The sequence below is a fragment of the Zosterops lateralis genome (assembly GCF_965231275.1).
Source record: "Zosterops lateralis genome assembly, chromosome: 31".
NCBI lineage: Eukaryota > Metazoa > Chordata > Aves > Passeriformes > Zosteropidae > Zosterops > Zosterops lateralis.
The window spans coordinates 5,357,313-5,373,831 of record NC_139791.1 but is presented as its reverse complement, the minus strand read 5'-3'; the positions used below and the strand labels follow the sequence as shown (position 1 = coordinate 5,373,831).

The following is a 16,519-nucleotide window of genomic DNA, read 5'->3' as shown; positions in this document are numbered from 1 at the left end:
TTCCATTGATTCCATCTCGAGGAACAATAGTCTGTGTGATTCTTGCTCAAGATTCTGGTTGGAGAAAATAATCATATTTAGTTACCAAACTGATGTTACAATTGACAATTCTGGCATGCGTCTTGCTAATGATTATATCGGTACAGATCCTCCTGACCTAACTTTATTCTTTTAGGGCCTATGCATTCTACCAAGGTTCCCCCTTTCTTTCCCCCTACCACCTGTGCAAAGTTATGCTTTATACTTCATTTAATTAAAACAATAGCTCAGAATAACATCCTGGTCACAAGTGGAGCCGATCCCTGTTTTTGGGCCCTTGCTATTTTAGAAATCAATTTAACCCTATGTTATCATTCCCCCCTTTGAAAGTATTTTTATTCTACTATGCAAATGCTTTCACAGAATTACAGTCCATTCATCTTCTGTGTCTATACTGGATGTTCGTCTTCAAATCCATGGTTGACGTGGGCCCCGTGGTGGAAGTTGTTATGAATTGCAGGCGCTGGATGTGGGGTCTTGTCTCGTGTCAGTGTCTTCATTATTGTTTTGTTTCAGGATGTCCTTTTCTGTATTTCTCTCTTCAGGATTCTAAAAGCTAACCAAATCGCTAGAAATATGATTAGTAAAGTTATCAAGTTCTCAAGGATAGATTTTACCCATGAACTCACATTCCATCCCAACTTGTTAAAGATTTTGTCTAACCAAGTAGTAGCTAAATCCTTTTGCTCCTCTTGTACCTCATGTTCTATATGTTTTATTTGACTAATATCATATTCTACATCTGCAGTTACATTTGGGATGTGGACGCAGCAGTGGTCAATTTGTCCTTTTAAATATCCACACACTCCATGCTCTTTTAAAAGTAGCATGTCTAGAGCCAATCAGTTTTGTAGGGTCATTTTGGTAGTGGCTTGTAATTGCATATTGAGTTCTCTGAATCCTTCTCTCCTAACTCTGGCTAGTCTATCTACCTGACCTGTGAGCCTATATAACATTTCCCTATTTTGATAGTTTGCAACAGGACCAAACAAAGACTCCAGGGCCCACCTAAGCTTTACTCTGCTAGAGGGTTCCTGGCAGGTATCATCTTGATCTTCACTATCTGGGACATCCTGCTTTGTTCTGATTTGCAGGAGCTCATGGCTCCCATTAAATGGGGACCTTTTCCAAATGGGACATAAAGTAGGGAGACCCTTGGTAATTTCTTTTACTTCCCCATCCACTGGCAGGTGTGTCATCCATCTACCATCACTTGTTGCCCATACAAATTGCACCAGACTCCGAATTGTACTCCTGCTACATCCCACTACAATCCTAGATTCTATCTTACCTTGTTTATGTCTGATCCCTCTGCAACCACAACCAATTTGTAAGGCTACTGCCAATAGTGACCATTGTTTTATCTCCAGGTCATCAGAAGTGCAGTCATAAATCTTATCACATGCCCACCAATCTACTTTATTTGCTTCCCTTCTACTGCTGGTTTCAGTATTCGTTACTGCTGGGTCTGTGTCATTCTTGGGGCCTTCCCATTTAATACACCAGGGAGTGTCTGCCATATATTGGAATTTCTGGAGTATGCTTACAGTCCATGCACTGTCCCAGGGCTCTAGACCTTTCCATTCTTTTTCTTCGCACCTCCATACCACAGTGCTCTCTGTAGCATTCTCTTTAACCTTTTGATAGTGTGGTAACCAGCATTCCCACTTTGCAAGGTCTTCATCCTTAACCCACCATTCTACCAGTTTTCCCAGCTGTCCATGACTTAACTTACAGACCTTTTTCCTCGGGGTTTTCATATAAGCTCTTTCTGTTATTTTCCAGTACTCTTTAAACACAATCCTTGACTCTGGCACTTGTTTACATCTAACTGTTTTGTTCCCTTTTATATCCGGTAAATTTGATGTTATAATTCCCCAACTTATAGGGTCCCCTGCTGCCATTGGTATTGGCAGACAGGCTGTTATTCTACTAGTATTTTGCATTTTGCCAAAGTCTTTAACCAATCCAATCATCACATTTTCAGCCCGAATTGTATTAGGAGCTTCTATTACCTGTGTCTCTGTTTGCACTTCTCTCTTCATCCTAGAATGAAGAATGGTTGATTGACCTTGTTGCATTCCATATCCCAAAGCAACAGCATTCCCTACTGGTGACATTAGAATCCATAGAATTAACATTAACCATGATATAAGCATGAGCATGAGCATAGTTACTGATACCATTAAAAACAGTTACAGATATTTTATCCTCAGCTTCGTTGGTTCCACAGTTTGCACAGCTCATGATTGAACTCCTCAAAGGACCTTCTTCACTCTCGTGTAGTGTATCTAGGGTTCCACTTCAGCCACTTTGACTGCTGTAAAGGTGGTTAGCAGTACCTGATGAGGGCCAGTCCACCTCTCTTTCAATGGTTCTTTCTTCTGGGCTCTGGTGTATGCCTCATTTCCTGGTTTCGATATCATGGACTGGATTCTCGAGAGTCAGTGGCTTATTCTACACAAGGACACTTAGGAGCTGAGCTAAAGCTCTCCCAAGAGACAGAACATAATTATACACATCATGATATGTACATTTGCATTAGGGTTATGTTCTGGTTTGGGTTGAATTAGGGGAAAACCTTCAAGGAATCCCCTAATAACAAAACCTCTACCACCCCTCCCCCCAACCCTGGGTTTGGGAAGGAGTCTCTTGAACACAAAGTGGAAAAAACCGGTTTATTAACAAATGAATAAACACCCCCCGACACAAGGGAAAAAAAAAAGAACAGAAAAAGCTCAGGTTACTGTGAGGGGAGGGGCGCGCAGCTTCTCTTACAAGCCCCGGCGATCTTCCTCGGACTCCTCCAGCCAGATCAGCTCCGGGTGCCGGTCCTAAATCTTAAAGGGGGGGGGGGGGAAAGGGAGAAGAGGAAAAGGGAAAAAAAAAACAAACAGAGCACAGAGGCGGCAGAAAGAAAGGAAGAAAAAACAAAAGAACGAAAGGGCAAGAAACTAGCAGAAAATTGCAAGACAGCGAGCGCCTAGAAGCAGAAGCCAAAGCCAAGCAAAGCGGAGCCAGCCCGCAGCCAGTGCCCGCCCCCCCTAAAGGGGACGGAACACCTCTTAGACATAACAAGGGTGTCCACGATATGGGATTATGGGATAGAGAGCACTGTCAACCCAGGACAGGTTAGGAGGTTCATATGGTGTGTGGAAGTCCCAAAATATTCCTAATAATCTACTTACTTCCTGTACCACTGTAGCTATAAAATGTAAACTTCTGTCTGATGATATCCCTAGGGGCACCCCAAATCTAGAAATGATCTCCTGCAGTAACTACTTAACTATTTCTTTTGCTTGATTGGTGCGACAGGGAAGGACTTCTGGCCATCCAGAAAATGTGTCAACCCCTACTAACAGATGTTTGTATCCCCGAGCTCTGGGTAGTTCTGCAAAATCTACCTGCCAATAATTTCTTGGTTCTATTCCTATCTGAATTTTCCCTAACCGTGCCTGTCGTCTAGCCACTGGATTGTTCTTTAAGCATATCTCACACTTTGACATTATTGATTTTGCCATTGTTTGCATCTGTGAGGAGATTAGGTGTTGTTTTACCAATGCTACCAATGCCTCTGCACCCCAGTGACACTCATTATGTCTTATTTGTAAAATTTCTCTCATTACCAAGGGGGGGTACCACTATTTGCCCTTGTACAGTTACATACCACCCTTCTGAGTTCTTCTGTGCTTCCAGCAGACGTGCTAACCTGTCGTCTTCCACCGTGTACTTTGGCTGGGAAGGCAAATTGAATTGGGATACATTAAATTTTGATGGTATTAGTGCCATTGTTGTCTGTACTTCTCGTGCCACCTGGCGGGCTGTCCAATCTGCTTTTCAATTTCCCTCACAGATTCTGGAGTTACCTGGCTGATGTGCTTTGCAGTGCATAATCGCTACCTGTTCGGGTTTCTGTACTGCACTTATTAATTGCAGGACTGCATCCTGATGTTTGATCCGTGTGCCTTGAGAGGATAGCAGTCCCCTCTCCTTCCATAAGGCACCATGTACATGTACTACTTCAAAGGCATATTTTGAGTCAGTCCATATGTTGACTGTCTTTCCTTTGCTCAATTCTAGGGCTCTGGTTAGTGCGACCAGTTCTGCCCTCTGAGCAGAAGTACTTGGTGGTAATGCTTTTGCCTCCACTACCCTATCAACTGTGGTTACCGCATATCCAGCGTATCTGATTCCATTTTCCATAAAGCTGCTTCCATCTGTGAATAGTTCCCATTCTGGTTGTTCTAGAGGGATGTCTTTCAAGTCTGCTCTTGCTGCATAGGTGTACTCGATTACCTCCACACAGTCATGTTCTAGTGGACCTTCCTCAGCTGTGGTACCTAGAAACAAGGCTGGATTCAAAAGGTTAGTGGTTTTCAGAGTCACGTCATCCTGCTCAGTCAGGGTTACCTGGAATTTCATCATCCTGCTTGGAGAGAGCCAGTGGCCCCCTTTTTGCTCCAAAACCGTGGTTATCATATGCGGCACGAAGACATCTATGTGTCTTTGCATCATGAGCTCCCTGGCTTCTTGTATCAGCAGCACAGTAGCTGCCACTGCCCGTAGACATGAAGGCCATCCAGCACTTACGTTGTCGAGTTGTTTGGAAAAGTAACCCACCGGCCTTTTCCAGCTTCCCAGTCGTTGGGTCAGGGCTCCCAGTGCCAGTTGCTGCCTTTCATGTACATACAGCTGAAAGTCTTTGGACAGATCAGGTAACCCTAGAGCAGGAGCAGTTGTCAGTGCTACCTTCAATTTCTGGAAGGCCTCTCTCTGTGGTTTTCCCCAGGTGAATGACTGCATCTTCTGAGCCTTGTACAAAGATTTCGCAATCAGGCCATAGTCCATGATCCACAGGTGACACCACCCAGTCATCCCAAGGAAAATCCACAGCTCATGTAGATTCTGGGGTTCTGGAATGGCACAAAGAGCTTGGATACGATTAGTACCTAGTTTTCTTTGCCCTTGTGAGATTTTGCATCCCAAATAGATCACAGTCTGTTGGGCAATTTGTGCTTTTTCTCTGACACCTTATATCCTCCCATTCCCAATGAATTTAAAATCTCAACTGTTACCTTTATGCAAGTTGCTTCTTCCTCAGTTGCAATCAAAATTTCATATACATACTGAAGTATTAGGTATTGGTCTCTTGGCACCTGTCCTTTAGTCCAGATTTTCAGTTCCTTCCCCAATTAACTCCCAGATAGGGTGGGGGAGTTCTTGTACTTCATCGGTAATTGAGTCCAGGTGAGCTGGGTCTTTCTTCCACTTTCTGAATGTTCCCACCTAAAGGCAAATAGTTTCCTACTATCTTGGTCAAGGGGTATGCAGAAAAAGGCATATTTTAAATCAATTACAGTAAACCATTTGTATGTCTCTTTCACAGATGCTAGCAATGTATAAGGATTAGCAACTACTAGATGAATGTCTTTTTAGTTATCTCATTTATGCCCCTTAAATCTTGTACAAGTCTATACTCACCATTAGATTTCTTTACTGGGAATATTGCAGTATTGTATTTTAATTCACATTCTTCTAGAATTTGGTACTTTAGGAATTTATCAATGGTTTTTGCTATTCCCTGTCATGCTTCTGTCTTGATAGGATATTGTTTAATTTGCATGGCACTTGCTCCTTTCTTCAATTCTACCTGTATTGGCTGTGCCAATTTAGATTTTCTTAGTATATCCATTTCCCACACAGAGGGAATCACTGCTGCTTCTACTTCTTTAGGAATATTGGGAGTTGGTTTCTCTTTTACCATTAAAATCTTTCCTGCTTCAGACTCAGGTATCCTCATTACAAGTTCACCATTCTCAAAAGTAATCACTGCCTCTAGAGCTGCCAGAAAATCACACCCCAAGAGCAGAGCTGAACACCCAGGTATATATAAAAATTCATGTGTTAAAGTTTTATTTCCAAAGCTTAGATCTAGAGGTTGCAGGAATGGCCGTATCTCCTCCTTCCCTGTGGCTCCAATAATTACAATCAATTTCTCCCCAATCTGCCCTTCTACATAATTTAATATGGAATATCTACAAGAAAAGTGACATCTTTCCCTTCTAAGCGCAGAGTGACCATCTGTTCCTTTGATCCTGGCTTCCCCTCACAGATCCATGACTCTGGCTATGCTATCCAACTGAGGCTGAACATACTGACTAAACTAGTTTGGGCACTCTCACTTTCAATGTCCTTCTAATTTATTTATTCTTAATACTCCACAGCCTCTGCCAAAACCACCTCTATTACTGTCCCGACCGGTTCTGCCACCACGTCATCGCCACCTCTAAAAGCTTGTCCAAACTTCTTAACTTTCCGCTTTCCAGTTTCTGTAACTTTTCCTAATGTCCTCCTGTGATTGGTCTAGAAAAATAAAGGTGAGCTGAATCCTTGCTTGCTCACTATCTATCTGAAGACCAGTATATTTCCTGGCTGAATTTGAGCTATCCTCTCCACTATCACTGCTTTCCGTTCTGTCCCTTCTGCATCTCCCTCCCCTTCATCCTCGCCCCACAGTCAAATCCTGATCGTTGTCAGGGATAGAAGCAGTGCGCAACTTAGGCAGAGGAGGATTGGGGATAGGGGACAGGAGCCGATGACATAGGCGTAGGTGGGAGAGGAGGGTCGGTAGAGGGATAAATCTTTGAGCAAGTGTCAGCAGAGAAGGGGGATAGCCAGGAGAAGCATTTTGGATAGGCGTAAGCAGGGGAGAGGAAACAGAATCAGGTGGGGTGAGAGTAAGTGGAGTGGAACTTAATGCTGAGGGAGCATTGGTAGGGGCAGTGGGTCCTACAAATAAATCAGCTTCCAAATCATCTCCTCCCTTTTTTTTTCCAAAACCAGGTGTTCTACACAACACTTATCTTGGACGCAAGCCAAACAATTATTTTCTAAGACCAGTGCTTGTATTCTACATTCCACCAACCATGCCTGTTTCTCTTTTAAATAAAAGAAAAGATCTACGTATGGCAATTCATCAAGTTTTGATTCTCGTTTACAATGTGTCATCAGTTGTGATATAAGTTCCAATTGTAAAGACCCATTTTCCGGCCATCTCCAGTTATCAGGCAAAATGTACTCAGGCCACCACACAGTACGATAATCAATCAACTTATCCTTATGTAATTCTTGACGAAAATTTCCTTCCTTCCAATGTGCCAACAAACAACCCAATGGAGAAGCATGTGGGATGGGGGCATTGCCACCCAAAACCCTTTTAATCCTCTTAGCTTCTCCATTATAACTACATAAAACCACCACCGCCAAACCTGCAATGCTTTCGCAATTGACTGACGGACGGCTGCCTAGGAATACCAGGAATTCCTTAGCTCAACCACGCGCAGCTTTTGCTGCGTCTAACAGGCAGGCACCCATACCAAACCAAATAATAAAGCACCTTACCTCTTTCCCAGGGGATGTTGTGAGCAGCGGGGGGTCCCGGCGCGATGGGCTCCCCAAGAATCCCTCGGTGCCGGCTGGAGTGTGATCGGGTTGGGAGGTCCTCAGCAGCGCTCACAAGGTCCCATCTTGGGTCGCCAAAATGTTAGCCGAGGAAAGGACACACAATCGCGAAATTGTATGCGGTGCTTTATTTCAGAGCTCTGGAAGCCGGGAGTCCAGACCCAGATCTCGGCTTGTCCAACATGCTTTATGGTTACAGTTTTATACCTTTCTTGTTACATAAGGATTCGTGTTAAACATTAAACCCCATTGTTCCATTGATTCCATCCCGAGGAACAATAGTCTGTGTGATTCTTGCTCAAGATTCTGGTTGGAGAAAATAATCATATTTAGTTACCAAACTGATATTACAATTGACAATTCTGGCATGCGTCTTGCTAATGATTATATCGGTACAGATCCTCCTGACCTAACTTTATTCTTTTAGGGCCTATGCATTCTACCAAGGTTCCCCCTTTCTTTCCCCCTACCACCTGTGCAAAGTTATGCTTTATACTTCATTTAATTAAAACAATAGCTCAGAATAACATCCTGGTCACAAGTGGAGCCGATCCCTGTTTTTCGGCCCTTGCTATTTTAGAAATCAATTCAACCCTATGTTATCAATCTTAGTCTAAATTTGGTTTTGTGCAGGAATCCCTTGTAAATGGTGGACATGTCAGATGTTGCTGGGATGTCTGACATTGCTGAGGGAAGAATTTCAATGTTTCTTAAATAGTATCATGTTTACATTTTTTATGTTGGCAATGGAGAGACATTTTCTGTGCCTCTGAGTCCCACCAATTCTTGACCCCCAAAGGACACAACCTGGTGTGAGTTTTGGTTCCCACTCCAGTGGTGGCACTTGCATCTCCCTCCACACCCACAGCAGAGCTGCCTTGTCCCAGAAAGTCCCTGGCAATGCAGGGATGAAGGGAACAGGACAGGCTGTGGGGATCAGGGGCAGGGCACAGCCAGGGATTTGGGGTGGTTGTGAGCCCAGGGCAGGAGCCGGCCCTTGGCCTTGCTGAACCTCATCCAATTGTCCTGGGCCCATGGCTGCAGCCTGTCCAGATCCCTCTGCAGAGCTTCCTGCCCTCCAGCACAGCCACACTCCCACCCAGCCTGGGCTCACTGGGAACTGACTGAGGGTGCCCTCGGTGCCTCATCCAGATCATCCATCAAGAGATTTAACTGACCTGGCCCCAATCCTGAGCCCTGGGGACACCCCTGGATGTGACTCCATTCCCCAGCACTCCTTGGGCCTGGCCATCCAGACAGAGTTGGACCCAGGGAACAGATGCTGCAGAGGGTGCTGGATTCAGTTCCTGTGAGCCCAGAATATTGGGATTAGTGCAGCTATAGCTCTGCACAAGGGAGCTCTTCATCCACTCTCTCTCTTGTCCTCCCTGTGGGCTTGGAGAGAGCTCCTTACTTCAGCGTGTGACTTGTGTGTGCAAAGAGCAAATGTGGACAGACTTGGGGCAGGGAGGGTTTGGGGCATCCTGGGATCTGTGCTGGACACAGAATGTATTTACCATTGGTCTGAGACCGTCTGATGTGGAAAGTGAATATAATATACAGCAGAGGAATGAGTTTTGCTTGTTATGGAGCTGTGCCTTCCCTTGGTTTTGTTTGGTAACAATAAATGAACATCCCTGTGTGTCTCAGGCAGCTCCTTTTGCAAGGAAAGCAGGTGGGAGTTGGTGCCAAGGAGCTGAAAGCTGCAGGTGCAGCCTGGAGTGGAGGAAGCTGAGATTTGCACAAGGCTGCTCTGAGTGCCAGGGACTGGATGAGGGAAATGGTGGGGTGGGGGTAGGGACAAAGTGTGATTGATTGTCAGCCATGAAGGGTCTTGATTTTCAGATCTATTCAGACGGCACGAGACAGTGCTGGGGATCAATATCAGCTGGGGATTGCAGATATCCATCTATAAACCGAAAAAAAAGCCTGCACAAGACAAGTCAATTCTCTCTTCATTCCTTTCAATATCATATATTCACTTTGAATATAATTCTGAAATCTGTCTAATAAACCACAGAAGAATTGAAGACTTGAGTTATTCCCAGGGGCTTGTCTCATTTGGGTGTTTAGAACAAATGTTAATTAGCCTTTGTCAATGAATTTCTCAACTGAAGAGCTCAAAAAAGAAGAGGCCTCTGGAAAAGGAAAATTCATCATCAACCTGGAAGTGGCTGAGGATCCATCCTGATCAGAGCAGCAATGAACAGAAATGGGCAGAGCTTTGTGGCTGCCCCAGCTCTGGGATGGGCCCTGGGCCTGGAGCAGGAACAGCTCCTGAGGGCCACAAGGGCACAAGGGGCTGTTGTGCTGGCCTGGGCAGATGGGACGGCAGCAGGGGCTGCAGAGCTCTCAGGATCTCCTGCAGAGGAGAGCAGGGCACCCAGGGAGCCTCCTTTTCCTTTGGCCAGGCAGGTTCCCCCATGGCTGGGGCTGAGCCCTGTGTGAGCTGCAGCTGCTGCTGTGCCCTTGAGAGGGGCTGAGGCCGTGGGGCCCCTGCCCAGAGCAGCCTGGGCTGAGCAGAGCTGTGGGGCCAGAGCCGGCTGGGCTGTGCTGGGGAGAGGCCCTTGGTGCTGCACAGAGCTCAGGGCAGCTGGCAGAGCTTGCAGGGAGCTGGGCTGGGCTGAGAGAGCCTGGCACAGAAACCATCAGTGTCCATCTCAGCCTGGGGGAGGGTGCAGGGGCCAAGAAAAGTCCCCCAGGGTCCACAAGTTCTCTGTGTGGGAGCTGAGCTTGTGACCCCTTGAGCCCTCCCGAGTGCTGGGGCTGAACCTCCAGCTCCAGAGGAGATGGGACAGATGGGGGCAGAGACAAAGAATTCCTGCTGGATTCTTTTTTGTGTTTGCTTAGGCATGTTACTTCGATGCCAGTGTAGAGGAGGTGTTTTGTGTCAATAACACTGGCAGAGGTATAGGAATAATATTATTTAGCTGAAAATTATATTCCATGCCTAATACACCATGAGAAAAAAAGGACACATGATCAGAAGAGTATCTGAGTTTTCAGAGGATGAGAGACTCATTAATATTCCAGTAGTCAAACCTGTACAATACTTTCCTCAGGGCTTCCCTGAGATGAGAGGTGGCCACCAGAGGCCAAGGCCAGCCAGAGCTCTCTGTCCTGGCAGCTTTTGTCTGGGAGAACCCTTGCATATAGGGATTTTTTCAGGGGAAATATCAATTTTGGCTGTGGGCACCTGGAAAGATGGATGATTCTTTTCCAGAGGAAGGAAAGTACAGAGCCCCCAGTGCTCATGGGGCTGATGAGAGGCAGCCCTCAGCATTCCAAGATCAGCTGGACCTGTCACGTGGCCCCTGGGAGGCCAAACCAGCCAGATCTGTTCCATGTTCCATTGGTTCCCTGAGGCCCCAGAGTGTCACAATGTTCTCTTTGCTTCTGAGGTGTCACAATGGCCCCTTTGCTTCCATGAGGCCCAGCAGGGTCACAGTGGCCCTTTGGTTCTGTGGGGCCCTGCAGTGTCACCATGGTCTCCATGATTCCAGGGGGCCTTGCAATGCCACAATGGTCTCCAGGGATCCACAGTGCCCTGCAGGATCACAATGGCCCTTTGGGTCCACAAGGCCCTGGAATGCAACAATGGCTTCTTGGTTCCACAAAGACCTGCTGCTTCACACTGGCCCCTTGGGACCCTGCAGCCCAGCAGTGCCACAGTGATCCCCTTGGTTCCATGAATTCCCACATTGTAACAATGGTCCCTTGGATCCATGAGGCTCTGAAGTGTCACCATGGTCTGCACTGGAAGGAAACCATGGAGCCTCAGTGTTTCCGGGGCTGATGAATGGCAGCCACCAGAGGCCAAGGCCACCAGAGCTGTCTGGTCTGGCAGCTTTCATTGGAGAGCAATGGAATCAATATCTTGGATTCCATATTCAGGATATATATTCCATATCTCGGAATTTTGGGGACAGAATCCTCATTATCAGTCTTTAGCACCTGGATGAGAAGGCCAGTTCATTCCCATAAGAAGGAAAGCAGAGAGCCCCAGTTATTCCAGAGCAGATAAGAGGTGACCAGCAGGGGCCAAGGCAAGCCAGGCCTGTCTGTCCTGGCAGCTTTAGTCTGGAAGAAACCCTTGCATACAGTGAATTTTGGAGAAGTACCAATTTTGGCCGTAGGTGCCTACACAGGAGGGATGGTTCTTTTCCATAGAAAGGAAAGTCCAGAGCCCCAGGGTTTCAGCAACACATGAGAAGAGACCCTCAACATGCCAAGGTCAGTTGAGTCAGTCAGGCCAAGCCAACCAGACCTGTTCCCTGTTCCCTTGGATCCTCGGGGCCCCACAGTGTCACAATGGTGGTGTCATATTGGATCCTTGGTTCCATGGGGCCCTGCTGTGTCACACTGGCCCCTTGTTTCCATGAGGCCCCACAGTGTCACAGTGGCAGGTGGTTCCATGAGGCCCCACAGTGTCCAAATGGTCTCCTTGGTTCTGTGAAGCCCTACAGAGCCACAATGGACCCTTGGTTCCACGAGGCCTTGCTGTGTCACAATGGACTTTTGGTTCCATGAGTGTTTGCACTGTCAACAATGGTCTGAGTTCTGCAGTGTCCCCATGGATCCTTTGTTCCATGAGGTTCCATAGCATACCATGATAACCTTTATTCCAGAAGGTTCTGCAGTGTCACAATAGACCATTGGTTCCATGCAGCCCCACACTGTCACAATGACCCCACAGTTCCATGAGCTTCCATATTCTCAGCAATGGTCTCCTCGTTCCATGAGGTCCTGCTCTGATGGAATGGACATTTGGTTCCAAGGGGTTCCACTCCATCACAATGGACCCTTTGTTTCATGAGATTCCAAGGTGTCACAGCTGACTCCTTGGTTCTATGAGCCTCTGCTGTCAGTAAATGTTGAAAATGTCAGAATAAGACTCTTTAACACTAATTTGGTGTTTAAGAGGGCATCATTTATTCAGGCCTGAGGTTATTCGTGGGGTAATTCCTAATATTATGTGGACACATTTTTCTAAAAGTGTATTGCTTGTGTAGAGCCACTAAATGCATACTACAATTTACCCATTTACATAAAACCCATCCCAAGTTCCCAAACTCATTCCTTGTTTTTCTATCACTGCACCCTTGAGCCAGATGTCTTCTTCTTCTCTTCCAACCACCCTTGCAGGGAATACAGGCCCTGCATGACTTGTGCCATATGTTAAAAGCTCACAGGCACAGTAAAAATGGAATTAACCCTTTTTGGTATCAAGCCCAAGGCTCTGTGTGGCCAGGCAGAGGCAGGCAGGAGGCAGAGCTGTCAGCAAAGGAAGGATGGAGCTCAGGCCTTGGCCTTTGGCATTTCTGAAACCCATCCAGGTTTGCTCAGCATCAGACACCTTTACATGGTTTGTCCCCACCTGTCATCACTGTCTGCAGTGTTCTGCTCTAACTGGAACCTGGGGACACTTTCTCAGTGGGACCCATTAAAACTTCAGGAAACTTTGGAGTTTCAATTTACTGTAAAGTCTGTAAGAAGTTTTTTGAAGACCCTCTAAGGGACTGAAAACACTGTAAACAACAACAAATCCCCAAGAGGCTCATTAAAGTCCTTGTACTGTGTCTGTGATGCTGAGCTGGGCTGGGCTCCTGGCACAGAGGCAGCTCCTGGCAATCAAGAGGAGCTTCAAAAAGGCGCTTCTTCAGAGGAACATCTCTCACAGCCCAGTAGGGCTGAGGGCACTGCCTGCACCTGAGAGCAGTGAAGCAGACAGAGGCTCAAAGAAGCTGGAAGGAGAATTCTGAGATAATTCATAGAGAAATGTTCACCACTTGTGACACAGTAAGTCTCTGGCTGCAGGGATCTCCTAAAGCTGACCCAGGACAGGACTGACAGCACTGTAAGGATGGCTCTGCTGCCCTTGCTGCTTTGGGGGAGGATGTGCTCCAGAGCGGGGCTGCCCTGGACACTGTCAGAGGGACAGGACAGGATGGCTCCTGCTGCCAGGGACGGCTGCAGGGGCTGAGGCTGGGGCTGCAGCCAGGGCTGCCCAGGGCTGTGGTGCAGAGCAGGTGCTGCAGCCCTGAGGGCTCTTGGCCAGGCCAGGGGATCTGCCACCTGCCAAGGGCAGCTCTCAGCCTGCCTGGGAGCTCCCCATGGACTGTGGGGAGAAGTTGCAGGTGGAAGGAGTGACCCCCATCAGGGCAGATTCCTCCTGCTGTGGAGATGGTGCTGCATGGCCAGGGCTGCTCTCAGCTTTCTCCTAAAGGAAAGGGAAAGGGGCTGTCAGGGTTGTCTGTGTCACTGAGACTCCTGCACTGTCACCCTGGGGATCAGCAGATCTGCCTCAGATCTCCCTCAGAAAGTGCCCCCTCACCCTCCTCTACCTACAGACAGCACCAGCAGCACCTTGGCTTGCAGCATCTCTGTTTGTCTGAGCTGCCCTTAAGGTCCTGGTGCCAGGGAGATGCCCCTGGGCAGTGGCCTGTGCTGGGAGGGGTGTGCAGGGCAGAGCTGAGCCCCCAGGGCTGGGCTGGGCTCTGGGAGTATTGGCAGGGAAAAGGCTTGGATAGAGAGAAACAGCTCATAGTAGGCACAACTCCAGGAAGCAAAGAGCCAGACCAGCCCCAGATATCGCTCCCTGCCCAGCTCTAGAGGGAAAGAGAGAAGGTTTTGGAGGGATTGACTGTGAAACTAGAGACTTTAAAAAGTCCACTTTTTTTTTAAAGGATGCTTAATTGTGATGAACACGAAAAACAAAAGGAGGTTAAAAGTATTTAGTGAAGTTCCCCCAGTGGAAGAGAAGTAGTTTCAGAAGGATTCCTAATATGATTGAAGAGGATTGACTCAAGGAAATATGTCCCACCATGTCAACGTTTTCTTTCAGCAGTCCATAATGCCCAGAGTGAAGAAATGTCCAACAGCAGCTCCATCAGCCACTTCCTCCTGCTGGCATTGGCAGACACGAGGCAGCTGCAGCTCCTGAATTTCTGCCTCTTCCTGGGCATCTCCCTGGCTGCCCTCCTGGGCAACGGCCTCGTCATCAGCGCCGTGGCCTGCGGCCACCACCTGCACAGCCCCATGTTCTTCTTCCTGCTCCACCTGGCCCTCACCGACCTGGGCTCCATCCTCACCACTGTCCCCAAAGCCATGCACAATTCCCTCTGGGACACCAGGAACATCTCCTTTTCAGGTTGTGTCATCCAGGTCCTTATGCTCATCTTTTTCATGTCGTCACAGTTTTCCCTTCTGACCATCATGTGCTACGACCGCTACGTGTCCATCTGCAAACCCCTGCACTACGGGACCCTCCTGGGCAGCAGAGCTTGTGCCCACATGGCAGCAGCTGCCTGGGCCAGTGCCTTTCTCTATGCTCTGCTGCACACAGCCAGTACATTTTCCCTGCCCCTGTGCCATGGCAATGCTCTGGGCCAGTTCTTCTGTGAAATCCCACACATCCTCAAGCTTTCCTGCTCCAAATCCTACCTCAGGGAACTTGGGATTGTTGTGGTTGGGATCTGTTTAGCTTTTGGCTGTTTTATGTTCATTGTTTTCTCCTATGTGCAGATCTTCAGGGCTGTGCTGAGGATCCCCTCTGAGCAGGGACGGCACAAAGCCTTTTCCACCTGCCTCCCTCACCTGGCTGTGGTCTCCCTGTTTGTCAGCACTGGCACATTTGCCTACCTGAAGCCCCCCTCCATCTCCTCCCCATCCCTGGATCTGGCCCTGTCAGTTCTGTACTCGGTGGTGCCTCCAGCCCTGAACCCCCTGATCTACAGCCTGAGGAACCAGGAGCTCAAGGCTGCAGTGTGGACACTGATCACTGGACAATTTCAGAAACATTAAACTGCTGGCTGGTTTCTGTGAATCATTTGTAATAAAAGTCTTCTTTGATGGTTCTTGTTGCTTTGCTTCTGCTTTTTTTTTCCCGTGTATTTTAGTTTTCAATGATGTTCACAAAGCAAGGCCATTGTTTGTACCCTTTCCTATTTTGTTTCTCTCCACCTTTGCTGTGGCTCCAGACTGTGTCAATGAGGAGCGGTGCTCTCAGTAACTTAAATGAACTAAGGGATCTTCAAACAAAATGTTCAGCATACATTTTTGTACTCCCTTTTATTCCCTTCTCTGTCACTGCAGCAGTAATGTCTGTGTGCAGAGCTGGGGGCAGATCAGGACTGGCACAGCAGCTGTGCCCAGCACCAGCAGCCCTTGGTGTTGCCAGTGCTGCTCCCGTGGCCCTGCCCCGCTGCCCTCCTGGCCCTGGTGTTGCTGTAGGGCCTGAGGGCTCTCGGGGCCGGGCACAGGGCTGGGGGTGGCAGTGCCGGGGCTAGAGCAGGGACAGGCCATGGGCACTGCTGGGGCAGCGCTGATGCCTCAGGGCAGGGCCTGGGGGCTCCAGGCTCCTTGCCCAGGCTCTCTCCAGAACACGTCCAGGCCAAGGCTCAGCACAGAAAAGCCCCGTGAGCAGCCCCAGGGTGGCTGTGGGCAGGCTGGGGACAAACAGCATGGCTGGGGCTCTGCAAGGTCCCTGGGGGAGATGGGAAGGAGCAGCAGAGCAGGGGCTGATCCACCCCCACTGCACTGGACACCCCAGGGCAGTGTCCCAGAGCGTCCTCATGCACCTGCCAACAACATCCCCCCTCTGCAGCCCTGGCCTCTCCCCCAACTCACACAGGTGCAGGATCCTTGCAGGCACAGACAGGGCAGCACTGGCTCAGGAGCCCCTGTTTGCACTGCCCAGAGCAGGCCTGAGCACCCCCATGGTGTTGGTGTGGGGAGATGAACCCGAGGGAGCACAAATGCCATCAGCCCCTGGGGCCAGGAAGGGCTGGGAGACGGGAGGGAAACCACTCAGGTTTGTTGTGGCCTCTGAAGTCACACAGATAGTTTGTTCCCATGAGCTGTGAGTTTCCTTTCCCACTGCAGACGTTGTTGCTCAGAGCCAGGACTGCCTGGCAGCCACCCCCAAACTGCCCTGAGCATTTGTTTGACTTCACCTTTGCTTTCTTTCTTCTTTTTTTGCTCCAGATTTCTCCCTGTTGCTCATCCCTATTGCCTTCCC

The 16,519-nt window shown here is 48.3% G+C and overlaps 2 protein-coding genes across 2 annotated transcripts in view; both read left to right on the top strand.

Moving 5' to 3' along the window:
• Positions 1-16,519, top strand: part of LOC310920762 (olfactory receptor 14J1-like) — a gene marked incomplete at its 3' end in the record, with an annotated part of 1,005,486 nt that overhangs the window by 475,026 nt on the left and 513,941 nt on the right. The window lies entirely within an intron of this gene.
• LOC310920650 (olfactory receptor 14J1-like) lies at positions 14,371-15,303 on the top strand (the record flags this gene model as incomplete). The annotated part of the gene is made up of 1 exon (XM_083880711.1): positions 14,371-15,303. The coding sequence occupies one exon, from the start codon at positions 14,371-14,373 to the stop codon at positions 15,301-15,303; it is 933 nt and encodes a 310-aa protein (XP_083736837.1).